We start from the raw sequence: 12,903 nt of genomic DNA, 5'->3' as shown, positions 1-12,903 counted from the left end.
CTCAGACATCTTGAAATTAAACTCCACTTTCGAGACTAGTTCCACTAAGTAGTTCGCATTTTTTCGCGCCATTTCCACGTTCGTATTTGGAGAGTGCAATTTATCTAACTTTCGGCAGATGAAATTAAATTGAACTCAACAAGAATCTTGTTAAACGACTCCTAGTTCCACTAAGTAGTTCGCATTTTTTCGCGCCATTTCCACGTTCGTATTTGGAGAGTGCAATTTATCTAACTTTCGCAGATGAAATTAAATTGAACTCAACAAGAATCTCGTTAAACGACTCTTTAACATAGCCAACAGACTATTGGAAATGAGTCCAGAAAAGCAAGGAAACAAATAAAAACTGACTTGCTTTTAGAAAAAAATTCAACCTTCGAATTTCAAAGTAAAAAACATATGACCTTTAGATTAAAACTTTCTGAATTTTAAACACTATTTATGATTGACACTTTTTTGATGAAAAATTTAACAAACCTGGATCAATAAGTTAAGTTTTTATTCTTCTGGGTAATCCGATTGAAATCCATTTTCGAAATTAGAAATCAATCACTTGTTTCGTAGCCTTAACTTTTGCTGCTAGATAAAGGAATATGGCTTCCTTCTAAGAAAGGAAATCAACTGAAAAGATACCAAGATTCAGTCCACAAAAAATCAAATTTGAGCGTGAAATTTTTTCAATACTTTTCATCAAACAAAAAAAGAATAATCATCACGACCTATATGAGTCCTCACTATGTTCATCGACTCGTAATCAAAACGTGCAAAAAGAAACACGGGAGAAACTGAGCTTCGCATAATTTGAGATACAGATATATGCTGCTGTTACAAAAAAAAACATTTTATAAAAACTGCAGTAGAAAAGGATTTCATAGAAACTAGCGTGTAACGCACCTCCGGTTCTTCGAATTTTTAACAACTCAATAAAAACCCGCATATATTGGAAAATAGATCTGCATCCTTTGAGTGTACTCTGACAGCACCCAATTACAGGATTCGTAATTACAAATTTTGCAAAGTTTTACAGGGTTCGTAATTACAAATTTTGCCACGTTGGAAAATTTCAAACTTAAATTTTCTAAAAAAAGATATATTTTTAAGAAACCAGATAAAACGTCTTATCTCAAAAACTACCAAGATATAAGCAGTCTTACTTGATGGCAATTTTCGCAATTCTTGACAGTACTCTAACAGCATACAACTACAGGGTTAGGAATTTCCATTTTGCGATATAGTTTGTAAATTGAGTTTTCTTGAAATTTCTGAAAAAATTGCAAAAATTGTCGTATCACGTAAATTTAAAATATTTGGGCATTCCTAATTGGAGGCCAGATTCGCAACCCCTGAGATAACTCTGACAGCCCCCAAATACAGATTAGCAAATTCAAATTATGAATGTTTTAATTTAAGTTTTCGGAAATATTATCGAAAAAATCGCAAAAAGGTCGCGTCTGGAGAATCAAATACTAATATTGAAAGGCAATACTCTGGCAGTCCCCACTACAGAGTTGCAAACTTCAAATTTTTAAGAAAAAAAAACACCTAAGTTTTAAGTTATCAGAAATTTTTTTTTAAATCACAAAAAACGTCATATCTGGAAAACTACAAGGTTTTGAGCAGTCACATCCAGAAGCAAGATTTGCAACCCCTGAGAGAAGAAACACAGTTTCCAACAACAGGATTGAGATCTTCAAAGTTATGGAATTTTTCAAAATCCAAGCTTAATAAAATTTTTTGAAAGAATCATAAAAAAACGTATATCTCGAAAACTACATAGATTTGAAGTGTGATATTTGGAGTCAAGATTCGCAACCCCTGAGAGTACGCTGACAGCACCGAACTACAGAGTGAGAATTTCAAAAATTAAGAAAAATTTTAAGATTAAATTTTCTAGAAACTTATGAAAAATCTCGAAAATTGCCGTATCTCGTAAACTAAAAGGATTTGGTTATTAATATATGGAGGCCAGAATTGAAAAAGCTGGGAAAACATGACAACATCCCACTATAGGGTTGCTAAATTCAAACTTCATGAATTAAACAATGAATTCAAACTGGAAAACGAAAAAAAAAAATCTTAACCATTGCAATATACGATATAGCTTAAACATGCAAAAATAATACGTTGAAAAGGCTTAAACATACCGAGATAGTGAAGCCCGCATTTAAATATATAATAGATAGATTGAAAAAAAAAATTAAGAAACAATTTTCAAAAAAAAGACTATTTTCTAAAAGCAAAGCATAAATAAAAAAGTTTTAAAAAAGCAGTTTACCATATTGCCACAGATGTAATTTTTTGAAGAGTTTACACAACCATTATTAATTGGATGCTCGTAACAACTCATACCAAGCTGACAATGAGAAAATGGAAACTAAAATTAAGCAAACTGAACAGAAAAACTCATTCACATTTTCAATGAACAATTCCATCGCCAAAACTGCGCCTCCAAAAATTCCACCGTTTAAGTCATCTCGTTCTGCCTCAGCATTTCCATTTCGCAGACACATAGTCAACTGACACATGGGAAAGAGTGCTGAACACAAGGAAACTTTCGAAATTCAAATTGAAAATTATATGGTCTTAAAGCTCTTTGAAATTCACAATTTATGTTTGACCCTTCTTGATAAAATTAACCTAATTTGAAAAACTGGATGAAAATAGAAATTTTTTATTTCGCAGGGTAATCTGATAAGAAAACGTCAATCACAATTTTCGTGCTTTTCAATTTTTTGCTGATCGATAGCGGAGTTTGTTTTCGCTCTAACAAAGGAAATGAGCTGAACTTAAAAGGAGACCTCATTACGAGAAAAACTCTAGTACCCGGTTGCAGCAACACTAAATATTTTAGAGATTATAAAAAAATGGAGCTCTTCCTGATAAGGCACCTGCTCTCGCATGTGCTTCAATTATATATATTTTTTGAAAAATAGGTGCTAGTAGACTTGACCCTCACAAAAAATGCACATATCAAATGGCTAAGTAGGGCGACCGGCGGAAACTACGACGAAACATGTTTTGACAAAAATTACCATAATGACTTTAAGGCGAAAAATAAATATAAATCATGAGAAACAGAACAAATACTTCTACCGTGTAAAGAGTAAGATATTTGCGCCTAGTTTTCGCCAAACATAAAACGAGACAGAATGATTCAAAATTTAGGTGAAGCTGATTCATTCTGATTTCGTCGGGTCCTTTGAATATCCAGTCGTCCCATTTACCCAGCATAGCAGATACATTGTCATTTTCCTCAGGAATTTGACGCCCTTATTTCCCCCAAAAGGCTAAGCAACCATTTTTCTAGGCGTCTTTGCCTCAAATATAGATTAATAGCAAGGATAGCCGGTTACTGGGCAAGTAGCACAGAATGTTCCGACCACAGTCTTAGAAAAACAAAAACACTTTTGGTGTGATAAAAAGATCTGAACGAAAAAAAGAACTTAGGCATATTTGACAGTCATAATAAAAAGGCCATTCGGAAAACAGTTTTAAAAGAAAACTGACTAGAAAAACGAAAAAAATGACTTTTGGAATTTTCAACCTGAATTTTTTAACCTGTTTACAAAATGGCGCTTAAAACTACTTTTATTTGAGTTAACTAAGTTTTCACTTCTTCTTCTTCTTAATGTCTTCTTAATGTTGTTCGAATCACGATTGAAAGGGCTTTAGTATGATATATCACTCGACCTATTCCGATAATTATTTGTGGTAACTGATTTCGTGTGGAAAAAAAAGCTAAAACACACCCGAATACAAAGTTTCTCCCCATTTTTCAAATGACCGGAACAATGACGCGGGAGCTACTATTTTGTTGGTTGAAGCCTGACAAAAAAAAATCCTGAAAAGCACAATTAACTCTCCGGCGCAAGAAAATCCTCTATGGCAGGTACTTCTATTTAACTGGCCACTTCATAAATCAGTACAGCACCTACCAGTCTGGTTAACTAACCAAAGTAGTCCTCCGAGGCTGAGCTGATTTCGTCCAGGGTGTCTTGTCTGAACCTGGCAGACTGCGGCTGAGTCATACTCTCCTCGTCACCCATCTGATCACCTGGTGTTCCATTGTTATTGTTTTGGTCCCACTGCCGCCTTATTTTGCTGTTGTCCTGATCTAGGTTGATGTTGTCGTGTGTCGGAAACGAAAGCTCCTCGTCCTCTTCGTAAAAGTCGTCGGTTTCTGAGTGGTTTGGAATATTTCCCAAATGTCCCACTTCTATCCCCCCTTCGTACAGATTAGTCTCAGCTAAAAAAAATCGAGCTTACCAGAGACAAGCAACAGAACAAACTTTGCCACTTTAAACTTCGACAAATTTTGCCCCTATATTTCACATGCGAAGCGGAGCCTACAAAAAAACTACATCTACAAAATTTTCATACAATTGTGTCGGATGATGCTTATAAACAGTCTTTGAAAAGCATTGGGAATCATTAACCGGTCGGCAACGAAGGCAACAAAAATTGGGTCGGCACCCGTTAAGCCCATAAAGTTGTTCCGACCCATCCCTCCTGAAACACACAAAGCAATAGAAATTATTTTGCCCTCAAATACGCAATAAAAGTAGACTAGCCAATATGACAGGCAGAAACCGTTGTATCAAAAAAAGAAAGAAATAGTATACAAAATTATTCAAAATCAGAGTTGTTAAAATTACAAAACAATTTTCAATTCTAGTAATAACTGCTTCAATCAAAATAAATCCAATGCATTGAAAAATAAGCCCCTAAAAAGCATACCAGATAAAATAAATGGCATTAGGAAAACAAAAACAGAAAATCAGCTGATTGAAAAATCACTAACGAAAATGAGTTCAAAAGGTAACTTTGAATTTTCAAGAAAGTGAGCAGCATGTCACCTTGCACTCATTTCTTACAGATTTGTAGAAAAAATATTTACGGGGAAAAAATTCTAGTTCTCAATTATGAATACATTTGCTTTCGCAAGTGAAACATCGCCGTAAGTTTGCCTTGTTCAAACTGCTTCAAATAAAAAAGCAAAAATGTGCAGCAAAATTTTTACGCATGAAAAACTATTTCTTCTAAAATTTATCATCATACTAATTTCAGAAAATTCTTCAAAACGTCAGACGAGTGTCAATAACATTGAAAACAGAGATATTAAAAGACCTCTAAGTCATACAGAGCAGAGCATTGAACTTAAGCATTGAAATGAGCTTATAAGCAGAACTGCACTTGATAAAAATAAGCAAGAGCGGCGAAAAGAACCAAAAAAGCAAGAATATACGAGAAACTTGAAAGAAAACAAAGCTATATACAGAACTTTTTTTGAGTTGTTCGTTTCAATTATGCAAAATTTACCGGTGCACTTTCTCAGCAAGTGATATCATATGGAAACTTCTACTTAACCAAAAAACAGAAGCGAAAAAGAGCTACAAAATGCAAGAATATATTATATGCACACCTTGAAAGGAATTAAACGCGGCGTTTTTTCAGCAAGTGATATCGCAATTAATCTTTTACACTGAGAAATAGACTTCTACGAGGACGAACTGCCATAAATTAGAATTTGTTTTCAATTGCGATAGATAGAATAGGCAACGAAGATTAACTTTTGATTAAGATTTTAAAATCCTTATTTTCAAAGCCGTGGAGGACCTTGGGATTTATTTATTTTTTCCCATGCAAATTCTGGTATCATCGGTAAACTCAAATGGTGACGAGTGATATATAAAACGCTCCAACTTTTTTTCTCGCTGTCGAGCAAAAATTGGTCTGATTATTTTTGTTTTTCAGGCCTTATCAGTAACAAAAGTTGTTTCTCGCTTTATTGTCAGAACTAACTTCAGCAAACATATATATCAATAAGCTATTCATGAAGCTTTTGTTAGCGCCATCTCTCCATACTCTGCAAAAAACGCCATGGTCGGAAAATAATTTTCTATCTAACACAACCCAGAAAAGACACACTTTTGAGTCCAATTTTGCCATCAAAATTACACCATTTCAATTGTTTCTTGATCAACACTACTAACAGCGACTTTGGACTTAATCGTATTTTTGTCATAATTTGAATCATCACTCTTTGCAGCTCATGCAAACGAAATCTTAAAACAGAAGCTGTATACAGAAACGAAATAATTAGCTTCGAAATGATTGACCTCGCTTTGTAAAAACAATCTCTGTTTGTGTAAATAGTTTGTTGTGCCTAAATTGAACCTTCATGGTATTTTCGATCGTTCGATGAATTATTCGCACAGTTAACTACCGAATAATCGAAAGCCAAATCACTCAAGTACTCACTCGTAGGTCTCGCGCTATTTTCGATAAATTTTATGTTATTTCATTTAACCCCTGCTCACCATGTGTAATAATACAGATTTTGTAAACCGAAAACACCGAAGTCATTAGTTTAACGCCCAAAAAGTTTTGAGCAAAGAACTAGAACAAAGATTCACGCCAAATACTGAGAAAACTGCATGGCAGTTAGCCGATAGAAAACAAGAATGCATTGATGTCAAAAGACCACATCGACGAAAAAGTTTTTATACCTTTGTCTCAAGCAGAGGTTTTTAAGAACACGACAGTTGAGCCAAAAAAATGTCAAAAAATGAACTAAAAAAATTTTAGATGGTAGTTTTACAAATTGCAGGAAAAAATCACAATGAAAACCAATTATCGGTAATCTTGCTCAGGTCAAAAGAAACAATAAAGCATTTAAGCCAATGAAAAAAAGCCGACGAACTAAAAGTCCATTATTATTTTAAAACAAAGGAGTCGGTTTTGAAAATCTACGGAGGATTTTTCGTTTAACGAGTAGCTAAAAAAATTTCAGTGGTTGCTTTAAAGCAGTTCAAAACTGATGGGTGTAATTGGCGAGGGAGAAGAGGTTTGAGTGTGGAAAAAACTGTTGAGGTATGGGAATGGTAAGCAGAGATGAAAAAAACTGCGAAGTTACAAGACAGGGGTGATTTTTGACGGTTAATATATCAACTTCACTGTGCAGCAAGGGCAGTTGAATTAATGAGCTTGGGATCAGTTATAACAAGCAGGGCTTGATTTCGGGTAATCTGCGGGTGATTTATTGAGGTGTTACTGGCAGCGTGGGACTATGCAGCGGAGGCGTAGTCATATAGAGGTCTAACGAGGGCTTTGTCAGTTAAAAGTAGGCCTTTTTTATTTGATCCCAGGTTGAAGCTGCTTAGGCTTCCACGACTTTTATCATGCGCCTTGTCTAGTCAGCGGACGTTTTGCAGTGAGTGACAAAACAAAGTGTCGGCCACAAGTAACGCCTAAATATTTGGCATTTTTGTTCGACGGGAGAGTCTCATACACTAGATACTTTTCAAAGTCTTTGTTGTTAGATCCTTTGGAAGACGCGAAAACTAATTTTCGAGAAGTAAAAACGGTCGTATAGATTTTTTAGGCAGCCATCTTCGAGAGCAATTTTAGGCAGGCTTCGAGAGAAAGGATGAAAGTCGTCCGCATATGTGGTGGGGTGTACATTCTCTGGAAGCATGGGCATCATGAACGTTTACTGAGAAAGAGTGTTTTACAGTACCGAAACCTGGGAGAACTCTGCAAACAACTGTTCTATTAGAGATGACTGTTCGCGAAAGCAAGTGGTGTCTTGACGCCCATTTAAATAATTGCTGCACCAACGCACTAGGCCTCTTGGGAGTGGTTTGTAATGGAACACCTTGGGAGCGGTGTACGAGTGTCTGCAGACACACCATATCGACAGCCTTTTAAAAGTCAATTGTAGCAGGGACAGCGTCAGAGAGCCAATTCCGATTATAACCGTCTGTGACGTAAAACTCAAGGATTGACTGTGGTGTAGTGAAAAAGCCGGAAAACATGTTGATGCTTGATATTGGTAGATGTTTAGTAAAAATTGAATGGATAAGCCTCTGTAGAAACTTAATTGTTGGGCAAAACGTGATATAGGCTTGTTTGATGTTGACAGCTATAAGTCTCTACATAGGTTGGGCAAAATATTTTATTCGAAATTTTCCACATTTTAAGGATTATGTTTTCAGACAGCGAGTAATTAAAAAGAAAAATTAAACAGCGCAAGGCTTGAAGACTGAAGTGTTTGAAGTTAATATTGCATAAGCCGCGCATCAGGGCCGAGTGCTCGCGAAGGTTTGCTGTCAGCGATGGCATACTTAGTCTCTTGTAAGGAGAAAGTTGGGTTAATGGAAAGAGGCAGCTTGGCTGTTTTGGGAAGTAGATTATCAGAAGTGTGCGTCCTTGTGTTAGTGAACTGTTTAAAAGCTTCGGTTATGTATAGTTGGGAATGGAAGGACTTTGATTTAAATTGAATTGGGAACTTACCTTCCACAGGCCTGAATCCGCTTAGGGAGCGTATCACTTTCCAGAAATTACTGTCGCCAGTGCGATTTTCACACGTCTGGAAGAATTCCCTTTATTTTTTTGTCTTTTGTTGTCTGTTTTAAAACATCTATTCAAATGGAATGCTTGTTCACGGTCTATAGGGTGATTAAAATGACGGTTAAAATATCTTTCAGACGCGGTGGTGGATAAATCTTCAGAGTGAACCGGCCAGGGGGGACATGGTGGACTGTTGCCCTGAGAACTAGGTACCGGAGAAATCTCTTGTCTGCGTCGACAGTTGAAGGTTGCGCTGTTTCAGAGAGGCTTGACTCAATCTCTTCAGGAAAGCCTTTCCAGTCAGCTTTTAGAAAATAAAGGTTTGTCCTTTTAAAAACTAGCGAGTAAAAATTAGCGGTTCATTCAAGGGTAGTTCTTTAAATATGGTGAGGTGGTCTGATTCTAGGGATAAATTAGGGACCAGGATGCGGAGAGTAAAATGTATTGTGACACCAGTGAAATGTTGGGAGACGTTTTTTAGAGTTTCAGCATTAAAAGGTACTCTGGTTTGATTTTTATCATTTCTTACTGAGAGTCTGACAGCGTTGATCTTCTATGTTGGAGTACCATAAGTTTGCGTGGCGTCCCCTGTTGTCAATGCGTTGACAGGTTCAGGTAGATCAGTAAGGGATGCGAAGTAACTTGGGGATGTTAAAGTTACATGCGGATTTAGACGAACTGGTTGCAACTAAGATACAAATCCATAGATCTGTCACTAGTAACATTTAACTCTCTGTATTATAGGGATTTAAGGATTGCAAATTGTAAGCCACCATCTTCTTTGTTGCCGCAGCAATACTGTGTGGGTATGTAGATGCAAATTAGGTTAACATTGCAAATCTAGATTCAATTTTGGTTCGTTTTAGACGCTTAATCAATTTTTAAAGATCAACGCAACTCTTTCTACTTTGCCACACTCAATCGGGTGATTGTTGGTCAATCTGGTGTCCAGGTGATTTTTTTTTGCAGCGTCTCCCGAATCGCTACAACTTCAATGTAAGTTGGGCTCTTCCGTTTTTCAGTTTTACAGACCCAACTACCGTAGTCGCACCAAACAGTAATGGTTAGAATGAAAAATTTGGTGACAGATGGTACAGAGTTGAGGTCCAGGCCCGGTTTTGGTTCAATTCCTACTCTGATTAGCTGGCCTTCGGTATTCCAGCCGTTTTGTGGATAGGAGACAATTTGGCTGGGTCGTCCCGCATCCGAGTCAAATGCCCACTATCCTCGAAGCTTCACTTTGCAACCACAAGGAAGAAAACGGCAAAAGGAGCTTCACAAGGTAACACAGGCAACAAAAGGTATCGAGAAATATTTTTAAAATTGCCACCTGCAGGATTTGAACTGCAATCCTAAAGATTATGAGTCAGATGTCTTCACATTTCCGCCATGTGCGCTTGAATTAGATAAACACTAGCCTTCAAAAACGCGTATTCAGCACAGGCTATTAAATTACCTCTTTTATCCAGCAAAAATACCACTGGAAAAGTAAGATGGTTCGTAGTTTAAAAAATGGTTCGTAGTTTACACTATTGGCGCAGTAACTAAGCCGTCAAAAGTTATGCAGACTTCAGTTAAGACAAATAGGAACCAATTATGCCATCAAATGACTCATTGTGAGTCCAGTATGCCGATAAATTAGAAGCCGAAATCTTTGGCACCGAATGAAGCAATTTGGCGCCGATTGCGGTTGAAAGTAGCGCAGAATAATAATAATCATAAAAAAAAAATTCATATCAGATTCTTCAACAGACATTTGTCAATTTACATAATTCTGAAATGCAAGGACATCAAAAGGCCGGATAGGCCTAGTCAGGCGATGCCTTAATCAGGCAGTACACTTTCTAAATACTAAGAAGTACCGAGAAGTTTCTACTTTAAACTACTATCAGTTGTTAATACCCTGCAACCCCCTCTTTTAGAAAAAAAAGATCTATCATTTCTTTATTATTTGTGATGTATAAATCGCAAAAATCATGGAAAAAAGTGTTTCATTGACTATCATTAAGATTGCTGACTGTATCTCAAAATCTTCAAAAAAATTTTGAATGAAATTGAATAGTTTTCTTATCCTTGCACCTAATCTTTTTGGGCTTTTCCCAGTGAAACTTTTCGTTGGTTTGATTTTTTAACTCTTCAATGTTTCAATATCTGAATCTCCGAGTCTAAACTTGAGTTTTTTGGGAATTCAGTTTTTAAATCCTTCCGTAAAAGGTTAACTATAGTTTTGAATATCTCATATGTGCAATTCTTTCACTGAGCATATCTTGTAGGTTTCTGTAAAATTACTGACTGATTTCTCCGTTTTCTTTAAAAAATTCTCAGAATTTGGCTGTTTCAAATTATTTGTAGACATGTTTTATTTGCTGTGCCTGTACCGTACACAATAACCCCATCTTGCAGTATTGGCTGAATATGACTGAAATAGGTTTTAATTAGTTGTGCTGTCGTTAGCACATCACGTAATCGGTGGTGCAACCCACAAAAATTATTCAATTTTTTGACAAAAAGGTTAATAAAAAATTTGAAATCCAATTCGAGTCCATGCGAATGTCTAAATATTAATTATAGAGGCCCTTTTTAACATCATGAGTTCCTATTTTTATATTGTCTATTCCTTTGATTATTTTTCTATTAAAATTTGGGTGTATTGTTTTATCTAGGTTCAGAGTAAGCTTATTGATGTTCAACCAATTACCTATTTTTGATAAATCCTCATTGTATCGGTGTAAATTTTGTTCTTTTTGCTTCACTGGCCATTTTCTTTTCAAAATTATATTGAACTTTTTTCATCAAAATGCGTCATTTATGTTTTTGGTGTGATGATAGGATCTAAACGAAATCCTAGAACATTGATAGAAAAAATAGAAAAGGTACATTAGAAAAGGGACCATGAAATAATTTGAAAAAAACGGCCACAATTATAAACGTTCTATCAAATTTTTTGTGGAAAATTGTTTTGATTCGTTCTTGAATTTTTTTCCCAAGAAGGGGCCCAACAATTCGAGAACAATTTATACTAAAGTAATACTAAATGAATTTTTATTTCGTTCGAAACAAGACTGAATTGCCTTTAATATCAACCAATCGACAGATTCCGATGACTATTTGTTGTGCCTGAATTTGCGTGGAAAACAAAAAAAAATAAAGCACACCCGGAGACAAAAATCCACACCATTTTGAAGGGTCAGAACAAACATAGCCAACAGACTTCAACTTTCAAAGAAAAAAAATATGGCGAAAAAAATATGGTTTTTCGTGAACTTTTTATTTCGATGAAAGGAAATGAAATGAACTTCAAATGAACCAGAAGTCAATCCGCTAAAAATCAAATTTGAGCATGAACAAAATTTATTACTTTTTCCTGAAAAAAAAATCACCAAGACCAAAAAGTTTTCACTACGGTCATTGACTCTTAATAACCTAAAAAATGGTGGCCAGTCAATAAGCAGAATGGTCTAAGAGCAGAAAGGGTCAAAAAGCAGAAAAATTGAAAAATATTAACTTTTTTAAGCTAATTGGTAAATTAATTATCAGAAATGTCAATAATACCAGAACAACGAACATTTTTTTTGACGATTCTAATAATTGTTTTATCAATTAGCCCCTATAAACCAGCTTAAGTCAAAAATTTTCTGTTTTTCTCCTCTTGGACCCATTCTGCTCTTAGACCATTCTGCTTATTGCTCCGCCTCCCTAAGAAATAGTCTTTGTTCCGATTCTATAATTCCAAGCATGATACGCGTAAGCTCCATTGTTTTTTTGTCTTTTCTTAAATTTTGATACTCGACTAAAAGGGCTTTAATTTACCGACCCGTACTTAGTTTTTTAATGCGACCTTGCATTGGAAACAATCTAATTCATTCTTTTTAAAGTTGCTGCCCATCAGACATTAACAATAAAGATATTTTAGCAACGGGCTAACCATTAAACCCTAGTCCTCGCATATGTCTATCGGAAGGATCTTGTCGGCGATTTCTCGCATACTGGGGGATGAAATCTTGTTCAACGCTTGTAAAATCATCCAAGTTCTCATACTCTCTTCCCTGCTTATCAGAACTAGCGAACGTCCGGCCTCGGGAATTTTCGAAGCTTTCGTTGGTTCCGTCCACGTCAGAAAAGGGTGCATAACCAACACTAGTTTCTGCAGTCCAATCTTGCTCTTCTGCGCCAAAACTTTGGTCAGACACTGGCTGAGAATCCTAAAAAGCAAAAGTATACGAAATAGGACTTGCAAAAATTAAGTTAATACTATTTAGAGATTGCAACCACGTAGGACAAATTATAGACGTTTCTAAGGAATAGTGTTTGTACTTGCCACAACCCAAAAGAATCATGGCCACCATATAATGGAGAAGAGTTCTAGAAATTCAAACGGACAGAAATAGATACTAATAAGCTTGCCTTTCACATGACCTTTGTCCACTGACTCTTAGCTGCTAAATATAACTGGCATGAAGTAAGAAATGTATTAGATATTCCGATCGGGTCTCGGACAACAGCCGACGGGACTTCCCGCCGAAGAGACTCTGGGTCAAATTTTCAACTTCA

The 12,903-nt window shown here is 36.0% G+C and overlaps 2 protein-coding genes across 3 annotated transcripts in view; one reads left to right on the top strand and one right to left on the bottom strand.

The window, feature by feature from the left end:
• The window catches only part of LOC134841356 (tubulin epsilon chain-like), a 400,301-nt gene that overhangs the window by 267,518 nt on the left and 119,880 nt on the right, over positions 1-12,903 (top strand). The window lies entirely within an intron of this gene.
• The window catches only part of LOC134841353 (uncharacterized), a 28,933-nt gene that overhangs the window by 10,511 nt on the left and 5,519 nt on the right, over positions 1-12,903 (bottom strand). For both annotated transcript variants that reach the window (XM_063857281.1, XM_063857282.1), the window contains exons 3-4: positions 12,278-12,554; positions 3,953-4,246 (exon numbers count right to left, since the gene is read on the bottom strand). In XM_063857281.1, the coding sequence (XP_063713351.1) occupies positions 3,953-4,246; positions 12,278-12,554 (571 nt within the window). The remainder of the gene's footprint in view (positions 1-3,952; positions 4,247-12,277; positions 12,555-12,903) is intronic.

This window comes from Symsagittifera roscoffensis, chromosome 3, assembly GCF_963678635.1.
Source record: "Symsagittifera roscoffensis chromosome 3, txSymRosc1.1, whole genome shotgun sequence".
In the NCBI taxonomy this organism is placed as follows: Eukaryota; Metazoa; Xenacoelomorpha; order Acoela; family Convolutidae; genus Symsagittifera; species Symsagittifera roscoffensis.
Note: the sequence above shows the minus strand (reverse complement) of the source record. Positions and strands in the feature narration are given on the sequence as shown.